The 16290-nt window shown below is 43.1% G+C and overlaps 1 protein-coding gene across 1 annotated transcript in view; it reads left to right on the forward strand.

Moving 5' to 3' along the window:
* NUP210 (nucleoporin 210kDa) overlaps positions 1-16290 on the forward strand; it is a 56367-nt gene that overhangs the window by 16169 nt on the left and 23908 nt on the right. Inside the window, exons 11-19 of the mRNA XM_009074556.1 lie at positions 324-464; positions 1655-1792; positions 4700-4855; positions 7543-7741; positions 9333-9478; positions 11065-11286; positions 12568-12741; positions 14551-14743; positions 15017-15123. Coding sequence (XP_009072804.1) covers positions 324-464; positions 1655-1792; positions 4700-4855; positions 7543-7741; positions 9333-9478; positions 11065-11286; positions 12568-12741; positions 14551-14743; positions 15017-15123 — 1476 coding nt within the window. The remainder of the gene's footprint in view (positions 1-323; positions 465-1654; positions 1793-4699; positions 4856-7542; positions 7742-9332; positions 9479-11064; positions 11287-12567; positions 12742-14550; positions 14744-15016; positions 15124-16290) is intronic.

The raw sequence follows: 16290 nt of genomic DNA on the forward strand, positions 1-16290 counted from the left end.
AAAATTAAAATATTATTGAAAAATAGGAATTATTTAGTGGTATAAATATTGGTACTTTTCATGTTAAATGGCATGTCACTGGTAATTTGAAAAAGGAAACTTTGTGTGGAGTTAATGCACTGTCTGGAAGGTAAAATATTGTTGAAAGTCTGCAAATTTCATCGGGAAAAATTCTTATTGAGTGTCAGCTAGGTGTTTTTGAACTATGTTATTGAACAATAGTTTTCTCATTGATTTGTTGCTAATATGTTTATGGCTGTCTGTACAGTTTAAATGCCACTTGCCTGTAACAATACTTATGTCGTGTCGTGTCCTGGTTTTAGAACATCAGAATTCAGGCAGAGCTGTCCAAAGAATATTTTGAGGTGTTGCAGTCATCTCTGAATGGATCATACTATTATGTGAAGGCAATAAAGAGGGGTCAGACTGTTATTGATGCTGCACTGACATCAGTGGTCGATCAGGTATGTCTTTATGGAAACTCTTCTGCTTTACTGGTGAAAGTCACTTGGTTGTGCAGTAGTGACTTCATGGTAAAAGGAAACCTAAGCATTACGTGGATCTGAGCCATCTCTGTTTGAACAGATTAAGAACCAAATTCTACAATTCTTACCTCAGGAAAACTTGAGTCAACAGAGGATTTGCTTCAATAAAGACAGTGGGATTCTGCTCCTGAGCGTGTGGCAAACCGCTGTTAAAACAATGGTGCACAGCACTGGTTGTATTTGTCAGGGCAGATCCTTGTGTGGGCACATACCATTTCCTTGTGTGGATGCAAAGGGCCTCTCAGTCTGAGGGGAGGTTGCAGTTTATTGGGGTAGGACTCTCAGTGTCACACCCTGGCATCGTTGTGCTCTCAGTGGGGAAGTTGTCTGGCATTTGTTTAGTGATGTGAAATGCTGCAGTGAAAATCTGCCAAATGGATCAGCGTGCACATTTCTTCAAATGAATATTCATTAACTTTCTGCTAGCTGGGCAGGCTGCTCAGTGTGTGCCTAACTAGGGCACGTGGCATGGAGGTGAGATGCTTTTCCTTGAAACGTGGGAAGATTCAACCCTTCAACCCATTCGCCGTGAAATCATTTTAGGGATTCCTTGAGTAGGATTTGGTAGATCCTTGTATTCTCTGTGTCAGAGACATACTCTTCAGTGGAATGGGCTGCACTGGGAGCCCTTAAATTTCCCTTCAGAACGGCGGTAAGTGTTTTGTGCCGGAGGGTTATGGCGCTGCAGTGACGGCAGAGCTGTCAAGACAGCGCTTTGGGGTGCTCGAGGAGTGGGTCTGCGAGGCTGAGCTTTGGCTTCACCTGCTGCAGAGTGGAATGAGCCAACTGTACATGCAGGTGTCAAGTCTCCAAATTAGTTTTTCAGTCAAGGTCTCAAACTGATAGTAGTGAAAGAGTCTATTTCTTCTTGCCATTGGCATTTTAGAGTGATATGGGCACCTGTATCTCCATAGCTACTCACTGCTTGCAGCAGCACACCTTGCTGCCAGGAGCTGACTGCTCACAAGTAGCACTGTTCAGAAGTGACCCTGAGTAGTTTTCCTTTCTCTCTAGGATGTTGTCACCAACTTGTCTATACATAAGGACTAAACCTTAACTCTAGGCAGCACTGTGATGCCATTTATACCACTGTGCTCTTGTCTTTGCAGGATGGAGGTGTTCATACGTTACCAGTTCCAGTGAGAAACCAGCAGGATGTGGAAATCCATGTTCCCATAGTCCTGTCCCCCAGCATTTTGACATTTCCTTGGCAGCCACAAGCAGGAGTCTACCAGTACACCATCCAGGTATGCCAGACAAGTATCTAACTGCAGGAAATGCTGCTCAGGCAGGTGCAGGGAGGCCTGAAACCACTTAGAGTTGACTTTGGATACTTCAGGCATAGCAGTATCCCATACTTTATTTGGAGGAATTTGATCTGATGTCAGGTGCAGGAATGAAAGTGTAGTTTAAAAAATGCACCAAGGAACCAACAAACCTCAAAACCCAACCAATTTTTATATCATATCTTCCCTTCCTTTCGCCATCACACATGCAGCACACATGCGCACATGGAGTAGTTTGGAATTCCAGGAACCATCTTAGTTACAAAGCTTCACAGCAATAATTAGAGGCTGCCATTTGCTGGAAAGGGTTGGAAGTAGTTTAATTATCAGCACTCTGTCAGCCTTGAACACCAGTGTCCTTCACTCACCACACATCTCATCCTCCTGATAAAAACTCCTAGGGAGGCAAAGGCCACAGTTTTATTTACAGAAGGGACTTTTCCTTAAATTTTTTTATGTGTGTCTTTGCTTCCATGCTGCCAATCTTTCCATATGCTTTATGAAGTAAATGGTTTGTCTTCCAGTATCTTTGGTCTAATTAGGAAAAAGAACATTGTGTTTCCCCAGCCCAGACTCTTATCCCAAGTCAGTGATACCCAGATCCTGCACACAAGTGTTTGATGCAGTTCCTACCTGTCTCTTTTAGTGTGAAGTAGTGTTCAGTTTTGGGTCTGTCTTCAAATAACAGTACCCAAAAAGAGGCAGCAGGACACATGGTGTCAGGCTCTTCTCCCAGTGACAGGATGAGATGAAATGGCCTCAAGTTGCATCAGGGAAAGCTTAGATTGGATATTAGGGAAAATTTATTCTCAGAAGGGTTGTCTAGCCCTGGCACAGGCTGCCCAGCGCACGGGTGGAATCACTACCCTGGAAGTGCTCCAAACACTGTGGATGTGGCACCTGAGGACCTGGTTAGTGCTGAACAGGGTGGTGGTGCTGGGCTGATGGTTGGACTTGATTTTAAAGGTCGTTTCCAAACTTAATGTTTCTGTGATTCTGTGAAGTGAGAGTCTCATAGGGATGAAACTGCATTCTCCGGTGTAAATATGAAGTTAAACCCCTTGAGTTTGTGCTGCATCTGTACTTATAATGTCTGTGGGATCAGTTCCTGCTGTACCCAACCACACCAGCAGAGTGTGGCAACAATTCTTAGTACAAATATGCATTTGCAGTACTTCATCATAATTCTACTGGAGTTTTCCCAGTAAGGGGAAGTAAACGTGGTTTTGTTTCCTACCTCTTTTTCTGTTCTATTCTTCTCTCTCCTTATCTTGCATGTGTAATGAAGTATCTGACTAGAGAGCATTCCTTCCTGGTACTGCAATAATTGCATCAGGATTCCTACTTTACTGTGGTTTTTTTCATTAAAAACAGAACCCCCTTTTTCTCCCAACATTGAAATGACTGTGCATTTGATGGAACTGAGAGTTTTTCCAGACTGCCCACCCCACACCAGCTCCATCGAGGCTCCTGCATACAGATCAATGTTTGCCTCCTGCTTCATAGTGTCAGTCAGGATGTTGGAAGTTGGTGAATTTTCCATTTCGTTTCTGTGTCCATTTCCATGTCCATTTGCGTGTCCATCTTCTTTGTCCAGGTCCATGTCCATTTCTGGGTACATTTCCTTTTCCCTTGTTCATTTCTGTGTCCATTTTCATTTCCCTTGTCTATTTCTGTGTCAAATTTCCTTTTCCATTTCCATTTTCTTTTCATTTCCTTTTCCCTTCCCTTTCCCCCTGCTCAATTCAGATTTGCTTATTTCCCACACTGTCCTTCTAGACAAGATTCATCACCTTGTTTGTTTGCACCTTAATGCTGACTCAGGTGAGAGGAAATGCAGAGGAAGTTAAAAAAGCTAAAACAATTCACACAAGCAAAACAATTGCTCCAGTTCCCTCTTGTTTACTCTGATGGAACTTCCACATTTATTTTGGAGTGTGCAATTCATGCGGTTTTTTGGGTTTTTTTCCCCTCATTTTCACTTGATACTGTGCAGTCACTCCTGTAGCTCCCTAGGCTGATGTTTAAAGCCTGTACATCCTACAGCCCTGGGGTGATTGTCAGTCACTGGGATTGCACGTCTGGCAGGACAGTGTTCTGTTTGTGTTGGCAGATGTCTCTGGCCCTTCACTTTCTCCAAGTAGGAACCTGCAGGAGGCATTGCTCTGGCCTGGCTGCCGCTTGCTGATGGAATGACATGGTTAGAAGAGCCTGACTGATGTCTTGCTGGAGCAGCATGTTTGTTGGATGGCTGCAGCAGACCTGCTGATTTTCAGCATGAAAATCGAGAAGTAACGCCAAGAAGAGAGTGACTTTTTTTTCCTCCTTTCCTTTTTTCCTCTCTTGCTCATTCCTTCCCTGCCTCCCTCCTTCTTTTCTCTTTAGATCCCTTAGCCATTCCCATTGGAAGAAACTGGCAGGTGCAGAGTTAGCAGCTCTGAGACCCCAAGTCAGCACCTGGGCTGTGAGCAGCAGAGAAACATGGGGAGTTTTGAGGAGTACAGTTACCCCCATGCCAGGCTTCTGGAGTGCTGATGTGTGGAATGCTCTGCTGGGTGGAAGTACAGGCAGTGGGAGTGGTGAGACTCCTATCAGAGTTGTGCAGCTGGGGGAGAGTTATTTGGGTTGGCAGCACTGGTGAGCACACAGGATATGCAGATAGCTGAAATTAAACTGAAGGGTAGTAATCTTCCCCCCTCTCATTTCACAGTGCTTATTTGAAAATTCCGAGGTGTTATTTTGTTTGTATTTCCTCATTCTCTGTGTGCTCCTGGTTTTCATGCAAGAAATTCAAAGGTTTGAAAGCTAAGAAACCAGAGAAGCACATGTTCTGTGAAATATTTGAAAGGTTTTCTCTCTGTGTTCCAGGCTCATGGTGGAAGTGGCAATTACAGCTGGTCCTGTTCTAACCAGGCTGTTGCTACAGTGACAGTCAAAGGAGTCATGAAAACTGGAAGTGATACTGGGATCAGTGTTATTCAGGCAACTGATGTTCAGAATCCATTGCATTATGGAGAAATGAAGGTAAAAGTCTTTATTTTCCCCTGATCACGCTTGAGTATGGCTTTTGGAAATGGTGAAGCAGCTGAGAATGCCATAGGCATTTCCCTTTCCAAAATGCTCCCAAGAGGTTTCCCTGCCTGCCTTGTGGCAGGTTAAGTGATTGGTGCTCTTGGGGATTCAAACTCTATCCACTGCATTAACTTCACTCCCATTTCTGCCCCTTCCTGGTTTCCTTGGCAAGTCTTTTTCCATGTTGGAATTTTTATGTGCAAGAAGGAAGTAGAAATTTACCACTGGCCTAGCCAAACTAAAAATGGATCCTCTAGAGTAAGAAGTGGGTGTTTTCCCTCCATAGAGAAGGGCGACAGATAGCATCAAGATGTGCAAGACAATTCCTGCCTGGAGAAGTGACTGAAGAGAGTACAATGCCATGGAATGAATCCAGAGACATAAGCTGGCCAAGAAAAAATACTATTTTAGGAAAATTAGGAGAAAATGACAATGACAAATACAGCTCCCAAGAGGGATTTTGTGAACTGTGCAGGTCATCCCTGTTCTTTGGATTTGATCAGGGTGATCAGTGTGTGGTGTGAAGAAAACTCAGGAACAGTACATGTAAAGGCCCCCCCAGGGAGGAGTGTGCCAAGATGGGTGAAGAAGCTGTTCTGGTTAACCCTGAGAATCCACAGTCTTCAATAATTTTCTCTAGAATGTTACTGATTTGGAGGTATCTTCTTCTTTGTACACAAATAGTTTTCCTTAATGAAACTGTCAGTGCTTGCTCTCTGTCAGACTGTTCAGGCTGATCCTGCTGGATCTATAACCTGATAGAACAGGAAGTACAAGTGAGTACTACTGTGGTGTATATTTACCACTGTGAAGTAGCACTACTCTGCTGCCTTCACTGATAGAGGCAGTGCTTGAACCCTGTGCCTTTTGCAAAGAGCTGAGCATTGGAATGGAAACCTGCCAGAGCAGGGGAAACCTGCTCCTGACCTCAGAAAAACCTTCCTGCCAGGGTAATGCCTGCCAGTTAGGAGCTGGTGAGAGCAAGCTGAGTCCATCCAATAGACAAACATTGGCTATACAAACCAGCTCCGAATTTGTAAGTATCCCCATGTGCAGCACTGCTGGAATTGTACTGCACTTCTGCTGATGAAAATGTTGCACATTATAGTCGTAAATGTGTTTGGCCAAGACTGCCCAGTCTGTCCCACAGTGCAGAGGGGCCTGTGGAAACAGGGATTTTTTCCTGTCATTTTGTTTATTCATTATTTTTTTATTTCAGTACTTTTAGTCTGTGTGTTTTGGGAGATTTCTAACCTAACTTCACTTGGAACCAGTCTACTAATGCTGGATTTTTGAGGGGCAAATGAGCTTGGGTTTTTGCTCAGATGATTGATGTCAGTTCTACAAAATGGCTTTGAGAAGCACCGAACTTCATGCTTAAAATAATGTCTGAAATTGTTAAAATAGTGACATGAATTAAAATCTGGTCAGAGTTTAGTTTACAGACTTGCTCTGAAATAATTCTCTGATCAACCCAGGATGCTGCTTTTTAGTAGTGCAACAGTTAGCAGCAGGGGATACATAAATGAAGATTTTTCAGCTAAAACTTCTTATCCTCGAAGATAAGTCAAAGCCTGAAGACAGAAAGAATCCTTTGCCCATGTGAGCTTTCAGAGCAGTGTATTGCACAATCTGAATAGGTTATTTTTGAGTGCCTTTGTTCTTCTGTTAGGAACTACTTTCTTCATAGAATAACTCTTTGGAGTTCTAGTACTGACCTTGGTGAACAAGTTTGAGCAGTGGTCATTTTAGTACTAGTTAATCCACACAGATTGCAACTCTAACTGTGTACCGTAGTTAAGCTATTGCAAAGAAAAGCTTTCATCATCGTGATTGTTAGGAAATATGTGGTCAGTCTGTGGTGGATTCTTTAATAGAAAAACAAATCAGAATGACAAACAATACAGTTAAGGCTTCTTCATCAACATACCAGCTATAGAATGGTTTGGTTTGGAAGAGACCTTAAAGATCATCTAGTCCCACCCCCTGCCATGGGCAGGGACACCTTCCACTAGACCAGGTTGCTCCAAGTCCCATCCAGCCTGGCCTGGAACACTCCAAGGGATGGGGCAGCCACAGCTTCTCTGAGCAGCCTATGCCAGTCCCTCAGCGCCCTTTATAACAGCATGGAAAGTCTGTTTCTGCCAGTCTTATTTCTGAAAGCAATCATGTAAAGATGACTTGTTGAAGCAGAAAGTTGTTAGATTAGACACTAGATAGTAGTTCACTTGTTTTAGATTTCTGCATATTACTGTGTGGAATTTTTGAGCCCTGGACACCTCTAAAATGTTTTGCGAATGCAAAGAGAAAAAGCAAAGCCACTGAGGAAATGTTTGGGTCGTTAGTTCCTTCAATTTCTATATACCTGCTCCTTGAGTGCTGGAGGCTGGGGAGCCTTGCTGAATGTATAGCTCAAATATTTATGCTGTGAAAGTCAGTGTTGGATGCTAAATCTGTCCCAGTTTGTGATGGCACCTCCTGGAGATACCAGACAACTTAGCCCACACTTTAAAATCTACAAAGCAGAAGAGACAATTACAGGAGTAGCAGTATAAGGATCACCAAGCTCATGTGGGCTTGGGCTGTGATGGGAAAAGAGGACTAAAATACATCTGTCCTGTGTTTTTATCCTCCTTCAGGTATATGTAACTGAACCCAGTGGGATGGAGTTTACAGCATGTCAAGTTGAGACCCGTGTTGGCCAAATCCTGGAGCTGCCCCTGAGGATCAATGGCATAACAAACGTGGAGACAGGCGAGACAGTCCCTCTGAGCGACTGCTCACGCTTTGATCTGGCTGTGAAAGTGGAAAACCGTGAGGTGTTCAGGCCACTTCAAGGTGATTTGACCTCCTCCCTGTTTTGAAGGTTAAATTCAGAGTTACACAGCTCCTTTAAATCACTGTTTCCATTGCTGTATGCAGCACTCCCCCAGAGCTGCTACCTTCAGAAGGGAGGGCAGAGTAGCTTTGTTTTGAGCATCTATTTACTTTTTTTGTGCAGAACTTCCCTTTGAGATTTTTGATGTTTTGAGGGACTCTAAAAGCATTTCGTATCATCTTACTGGGTAATGTGTAGTCTCCCTTATGTCTTTCTACTGATACAGTGTTTTTAACCTGCTTCTGTAACAAAGCTGATGGGTTTTTTCATAAGAGGGCTCCACATACGTTGTGCTTTGAGGTATCATCAACACACAAGAATAGCTGCTTTGCCCAAGTTGCCCATCAGTGCTTTCTGAACAGAAGCAGTTCTGAACAGTTCAATACAGACACTGTTCATGGTTTGCTCACAAGGGACTAAGACAATCAAGTGCTTAACTTTATCAAAGCTCTGTCATTGTTAAGCTCATTGCTTTAAGAAATTACTCTTGTCAGGTACATGTGTCATTTTTAAAGATTGCTATTCATGTTGCTGGGTCAGGTGGGCATTGAGTACTGTGCCTGTTCTTGTGACTGCTGGATTCAGGATGTTATTCAGATGTACCACTAATTTATTCCAAGTGTCTCTTGTATGGAAGCTCTTTCCTGTGCTGTTGAGCCAGTAAAAGCAGTGTGCATTGTAACCACCCATTTGCCTGAGAGGCAGCTGGTTAAATATCACTATGTAGTGTGCTGTTCAAGTGTTTGTTTCAAAACCATTAAAAATAAACCCCTCCCAAACTCCATGGTGTCCTCTAAGCAGCAAGATTTAATGAAAATCCCATCCCTTCAGCTAGGGGTGGATTGCCTGCAGTTCAGGTGATTCTGTGCAGGAAAGCTTGTCTAAGCAGTGTGGTTTATTTGTGCTTAATTACAAGCTAGTTTCAGCTTGGAACAGCAAGAGGAAAATGTTCAGTAAGAGAGAGAATTTATATTAGTTTGTACCAGAGTAAAGACTCATGTCCTGTTTGGGACAGTGTGAAACTAAAGACATTTGAAAGACATGCATGCTTTGGTGTTTGGTTTGATATCAAAGACAGTAGTGATCATTTTTACCCATTTGGCTGGAAAATACATATCTTCTTATTTTTGCTAGAACTGCTTTTGTTGAGAAAAGCCATCGAAGAATAATCATAGAATCCCAGACTGGTTTGAGTTGGAAGGACCTTAAAGCTTGTCCAGTCCTATCCTCTGCAATTGGCAGGGACACCACGTTGCACCAAGCCCCATCCAACCTGGTCTGGAACATTCCCAGGGGTGGGGCAGCCACAGTTTCTCTGGGCAGCCTGTGTCAGTGCCTCAGGACCCTTGTGGGGAAGAATTTCTTCCTAATCTCTAACCCTGCCCTCTCTCAGTGTGAAGCTGTTCTCCCTTGTCCTGTTATTCCAGCCCTTGTAAAAGTCCTCTCCAGATTTTTTGTAGATTCTCCTCAAAAAGCCATGTTGAACTCAATTAACCTGCCTGGGCATTTCTGTCCAAATATGTATTTATATATTTTTAATTTATCTGACAGGAAAACTTAAGCCAACTGCTGATTTCTGTAGTGGAGTGCGAGTGAAAGCTGAAGCTCAGGGATACACAGCACTGATTGTTAGCTACACCCATGGGCATGTCCACCTCAAAGCCAGCATCACCATCGCTGCGTATCTACCATTAAAGGTGGGTCTGGGTTTGCCCTTCCTAAAGCAATCCAGCACTTCATGTGCCTTGAAATGACAAGTGGCAGGTTGGTGTTATGTAATGAGTATGTATAAAAAAATTCAGATGGGTGGTTTTATGTTTTACTGTTAGGCAGTTCACTGAAGAAAAGAACAAACCTGAGTACAAATTGAAATAAAAACCAGGATAGTTTTGGTACCTCATCCTCAAAGACCTAGCACTGATTCTGCAAAACTCCTATCCAATGCATTTGACCATAGATTTTTTCCCTCTAAGCTGGAAAAACTGTTAGTGCAAATTGTACAGATTTGTGACTATAAATATGTTTTTACATTTTAAATGTGCTTTTCTGTCAAGTATCTTCAAACACGTATACTCAGCTGTTTAAGATGCTGAGTGTGTAAACTTTCTGTTCAGTTATTGGCAGTAGAGTAAAAGAGAAGTGTAGTTGCTCTAATTTTCATGTGTATGGTATCATTCACATTTATTAGCAAAGCCCCTTGAGGTGTTGTAAAGCTGCTTTTCATGTATGAAGCTAAGTGATTCTGGGGTACTTAACCAGGTCATGGTGACAAGGAGGGTAGATCAAGTGCACTTTAAAAAAAAAGTAGTCTGTGCTAAAGTATCTCTGTGAAGAACTTCTCTTTCTTTGAAGTGTAGAACAGTGATTTCCACATTCTTTTCCCTCCTTTCTGTGGAATGAAATATTTATGATGCCCAGAAAGGGAAGGCAGCATTCTTCTGTCAGACATCTATTAATAAATAAATTACAGCATTAAAAAGTGGAAGATAAACAGTCAGAGGGCAGGCAGGCACTTGGGACTGAATCTCATCGTTTTCCAATAGGTTTTTAACTTTAAATTGCAAATACAACCAGGGAGTGAATGGGAGGAAAGGAGAACACTTGTGCCAACCTTTGCTTTTTCTCTCTTCCTACCCGAATGCACCTCTGGAAAGAATTGAACCATCTTTTATGTTAGCTGCTCTCTCTCTTGCTGAATGCCTAAATAATATGATGATGTGGAACACAAGCTACAAATGGGTTTTGTGTATTAAATGTCAGGTTAATTGCTGTGGTGATGAACAGCACAGGCTGTCCCAGGGAATACACATCAATGCAGAATTTGTTAGAGAGGTTTGAAGTAAAAGTTGTGTGGGAGAATAATTATATACGCAGAACTGTGCTGGAGTGAGCACTGTCAAGTGAAAGGACAACTTGACATTATTTCATTCATTTGAAGTACTGCCTGTTTAAAAGTATAGTGGAATACTGTCTCTATGCTCAGAAGAGTATATTAAAGGTCTTCCTTTTGCTGTAATTCTTCACGAAAGAGATGGGATTAGAATGCAGCTAAAACTTTTCTTTGGTTGCATTGAATATAATCCAGCTGGGCAGAGACCTTGTTAGGTGATGGAAACTGTTTTGGTGCAGTTCTGCTCTTCAATAACCACTGCCTGGGAGAACTCACAGCCTGATCAAAGCAACAGGGGCAGCTTTTCCACTAAGAAGGAGGTTTATTCTGCAAATTGCAACCAAACTATATGTAAATAGAGTCACTAATTTGTAATGAATTGGTCCATCACAGGCTGTCGATCCACCCTCTGTTGCTTTAGTGACTTTGGGCTCATCTAAAGATATGTTGTTTGAAGGAGGGCCTGGACCATGGGTCCAAGAACCTTCGAAGTTCTTCAGGAACATCACTGCTAAGGATGCAGAAAGCATTGGCCTGTCTTTACTTGGATCTTCTACATCTCGAAATAACAACCAGCACTGGGTCAGAGTGTCTTGCAGAAGCCTGGGAGAGCAAGTAAGTGCCACATGCTGTTTGTGTTGCCCTCCATCAAACACTGAGCTAGGGCTGCTGAGAGCAGCCATCAGGCACATTTATGGTACCATATACCTCCTACATAACAAGTAGCTTTTATGGTAAGCCAGTAAAGAACATGGGTAAGTGTATTGTTTTATGCATTGTGATGCTGGTGCAGGTTTTATAGTGAGCATTTCACAACATTATCTTATAAAGTGGTTTGTGATGGATTTATTGCAGTGTAAACTGAAGTCATGGAAACCTTATGTTGTGGGATGCATTAAACATGCTAATAAGTGTGGCTTCAACTTGCATAAGCAAGAGCAGAGCAGAAGGTTACTGCAGCAAGCTGACTCTTCTGTCTGACCTATTCCTCTTAACCAAGTTACCTTCCAGTGGAATTTTGTTTGTTCTAACAAATGACAGCCACAGGGATTTGTGCTCTGCTATTTGTGCTCTGCTATTTGTGTAGCCTTTGTGAGCATGGCTGTAGTAATTTTCTACCTGGTCTTGTTCTCTCCAACATGCAGAAGTGATTTATCCTGCTTTACTCTCCCTGGCCAGTCTGTAAAGCATTTAGCTTTGATTTAATGTTTTCCTCCTGCAATTCCACAAGGCCTAAGCATTTTGGTGGGGCTGCCAAATTGCTTGACTGATTTCCTCAGTGGACACTCTGCAAAGTGGAGCTATTTCTGTAAGTGCAAATTCAGAAAGAAAAGACCTTGTTGTTGATGTCTAGGGCTGTGCATGCATTGGCTGCCTGTCCACCGCACATCGCACCTGCATGGCTCTGGCTAGCACCAGTGCATGAGTGGATGAACCAGAGCTGCCTCAGCCTGCTGGGATAGCCTCCTCTGGGTTTATATCCACTTTGTTTTGCTGAAGGCTGAAAAAGGAATGTAAAATAACAGATAAGATGTTTTTAAACAGGCTGAAGTGGCTATAAATATTGTCTTTGGGTTGTTCTGTTCTCACTCTGCAAGAAGAACACCTGTTCTTTCCTTTTTAAGTTACAAGAGATTTGTTGTTTGAATCAAGTTTGATAGTACTGAACATGAATACCTAGGAAAAGTTCCCAAGAATAGCACTTCAATAGTGGTATAGAACTATGCTTGAAATATCCACCTCCTTTTATATCTTCTTGTGTCTTAATGGTGCTATAAATCCCCAAGAACCGTATTTTTGTGTGTTTGTTCTGCCATCAGAGTGTAACAGACCTGTGAAATAGAATATGCCTGAACTCAGTAGTCCTTTTGTCTTTCCTCACTTGCCTGTTTTCAGGTCATTGCCTTAACAGTTGGGAACAGCCCCACAGTCACCAACCCCTTCCCGGCGGTCGAACCTGCTGCAGTCAAGTTCATCTGTGCTGTCCCTTCCCGACTCACTCTGACGCCTGTTTATGGCAGTCCTCAGCTGGATCTCTCCTGCCCTTTGCTGAAACAAAACAAGCAAGTGGTAAGCCTGAGAAGTGACAGGAAAAGGAAGTGTCCTTATAACTGAAAAATCAGTGTTGGACCTCCATGTGCAAAATAAAGCATCTGGCTTGCTGCAAGCGTGGCAGTGACTGGTGCTGTGGGCCGTGCTGGGCTCCTTGTCTGCTCACACAAAGAACAGCCTGGGTGGAGGTTTCCTATAGAAACATGAGGGGTGTGACCAGCAGGTTGAAGGATGGGATTTTCCTTCTCTATTCTGTTCTGCTGAGGCCTCACCTAGAGCACTGCATCCAGCCCTGGGGCTCCCAGCACAAGAAAGATGTGGACCTCTTGGAGTGAGTCCCGAGGAGGCCATGGAGATGCTCCAAGGGCTGGAGCACCTCTGCCATGGAGCCAGACTGGGAGAGCTGGGGGCGTTCAGCCTGGAGAAGAGAGGGTTCTGGGGAGACCTTAGAGCCTCTTCCAGCACCTAAACGGGCTCCAAGAGAGCTGGAGAGGGACTTCGGACAAGGGCCTGGAGGGACAGGACAAGGGCGAGTGGCTTTCCACTGCCAGAGGGCAAGGATAGACTAGAGATTAGGAAGAAATTCTTCCTTGTGGGGGTGCTGAGGCACTGGTATAGGTTGCCCAGAGAAACTGTGGTTGCCCCATCCCTGAAAGTGTTCCAGGCCATGTTGGATGGGGCTTGGAGAAACCTGATGTAGTGGAAGGTGTCCCTCCCCATGGCAGGGGGTAGAACCAGATGACCTTCAAGGTTTCTTCCTTTCCAACCCATTCCAGAATTCTACAGTGATTATTCAAACAGATTTGAATAAAGGGATCTACCACATAATAGGAATGTATCTAAAAGCGTTTTTTCTGTGACTTCTCACAGCAGTGTCACTGTGAGGAAGCTGTTTTGACTGGTGACACAAACCTATATTTTGTTTTTAAAAAGAAGGAGAGGGAGAGGGGAAATATTTCCAGCAGCTATTTCTGTGTAAAGTACTTTTTTCCTATAGCACTTCATTCCCATCTAAATGTTCCGCGAAGTATACAGAGACATATTTTACGATCCATATACTGTACCATGAGTGTACACCTGTGTGTGTCCTATCAGGAAAGGCACAGGCAGTGCTACTGTGAGGATCCCTGTGGAAGCACAGAGTACTGTTCAGTGACACCAGAGGTTCCCAGCTTTGCACACCTGAGCCATGCTAAATGGACAATGCATGTGTGTAGATTATAAAGCATAAACCAACTTTGTTTGTTGTGAGGTGTCACATGTTGGGTGCTGAGGAAACTTTGCTTTCTCGTGTTAATAATCCCAGGCAGATAGAAAAATCATCCTCCTTTCCTAAAACTGCAATGCTTGTGGAGCTGATAAATCACTTTAAGTAGCTTCTATGCAATAAATAACAAGATGAGAAGGATATTTTTGTGTATTGTTAGTCAGAGCTCACCTGCTTTTCTCACTCCATTATGTGTCAATTAAGCCTCTGTTGGTACACTGCTGTTGCAGGTGCATTTCACAACATCAGCAGAATGTTGAGCTTCTGGCAAACGCAGTGGTTTTGATTATTTGTTTGCATTCTAAAGACTCCTGTAGTTGAGCTGTGGTTTCATTTTTGTTGTAAGGTAATTCCCTGGCTAAATAGCCCGCCATCCTCCCAAAACCCCTTACGGTTGAAGTACAGCTTAATGATATGCATTGATGGCTTATTTTAATGAGCATTCCTCATGTAATGAGTGTTTTAATAAATCTCATGGAATTCAGCATACACTTTCTTTTCTTTTAGTGATTGAAAACTCCTCTTGCATCTGTTCAGTTCAAGTATTCCTTCTTTTTCAGGTTCCTGTGTCAAATTATAGCCATCCAGTACTGGATTTGGCTGCCTATGACCAAGAAGGCAATAGATTTGATAACTTCAGCTCTCTTAGTGTTGTCTGGGAGTCTACAAAAATGTCCTTAGCACATATTGAGCCTGAGATGCCAATGGAACTGACTCCGAAGGAAGATGGGAATGGCCAGAAGAAAATGCACGGTATGAGTTAGCTTAAATGAGCCTTTCATTATTTGAAGAAGGCCAGGATTAAATCTATTTTGTGAGGTCTGAGCTTGGTTAAAGAAATTACCGTAACCTGCAGTTATATTTCAGCTTGTCATTAATGTGCATTTTTTAGTGTTTGCTATTTTGGGGGGAATAAAAAAGAACTAAACCCATTGTCTAGAACATCTCTTGAGAGAGAATTCTTGTCTGATTAGGATGACCCTAGAAGAGATAAGCAGTGTATTTTTCATCTTGGTTTGATTCTAGGCTTGCAAACTGTTCAAGTTCACCAGGAGTCTGGAACAGCTGTCATCTCTGCAACTGCCACTGGATACCAGCAATCCCACCTCAGGGCAGCTAACGCCAAACCACCGGTATCAGAGCTTGGGTTTTGTGCCATTTCCCTGTGATTAATGCACAGTATTCCTGGGATGTGTTTATCTCTTGGGACATACCAATGTACACATAAGGCAGCTCCATGGGTGATTCTGGAGACAGGTTCATACCAGAATGGGTTTCGTAGAATCATCAAAGTTGGACAAGACCTCTGAGATCGAGTTCAACTATTAATCTGTCACTGCTGTAACCCCTAAACCCTAAACCAGATCCTCCAGCACCAGATCCAGACACATCTTATACACTTCCAGGGATGGTGACTCCATCACCTCCCTGGGCAATCTGTTCCAATGCCTGAACACCCTGACAGGAAAAACATTTTTCCTAACATTTAATCTGACTCTCCCCTGTCTCAGTTCATGAACGTTCCCTTTAGTGCTCTCCTTGCAGCCATGGCAGGAGAGACCAAAAAATGGTCAAGTTCATACTTGTCAGTGGCGTTTCCTGCTTTCGTCTGCACTAGGTGCTGCTATCCATATTAAATATGGCCAAGTCCTTGGGGGTTTTTAACCATCTGGGCAAGAGGAATACAGAGAAGTGTTTCAGTTGGCTTTGTTTCAATTTAGTTTTTTTTAATGAATTGGTGAATCTCTGTTGCTTGTCCTTCACTAAAGCGACCATGTGCTCCATGCAGCTGTCATTGAGGAAAGCAAATGGCTTATTGCCACTGCAGAGCTGGGTGGGAAGGCTCTGCATGAGCAGAGCAGAAGCTGACTGATTCCTCATATGGACCATATGTCAGTCTGGGCTCTGACTAATGCTCTTTTTTTCCCTTTTTCTCCTTTGTACAGTGCCAGCAAAAAGCCCAGGCTCTCACTGTGCTAGTCATTAGCCACTCTCTAAAATACTTTAGCTTGTAGATACTCAATATAGGGAAGAGAAACAGCAAAAGATGGTGATGGTGAACCAAGACAGCAGATGGCAATTTTCTGTGTATGTTACTTTTTAAAACTGAATATAAAGGCAGGTTTAAATTAGGTAGCTTGGCTGCTTTTTTCAAATATACTAGCAATGGGCTGCTGTGTTCTGCTTTCAGACTTGCCCAGGCTTCTTTCTTGTAGCCAAACACACAAACTAAAATGAAGTAGGTGGTGTGTTCACATGTCTTGATCATTGTTCATGTTTAAGTGGAACACCCTATTGAG

The sequence above is a fragment of the Acanthisitta chloris genome, unplaced genomic scaffold (genome assembly GCF_000695815.1).
Source record: "Acanthisitta chloris isolate BGI_N310 unplaced genomic scaffold, ASM69581v1 scaffold25435, whole genome shotgun sequence".
NCBI lineage: Eukaryota > Metazoa > Chordata > Aves > Passeriformes > Acanthisittidae > Acanthisitta > Acanthisitta chloris.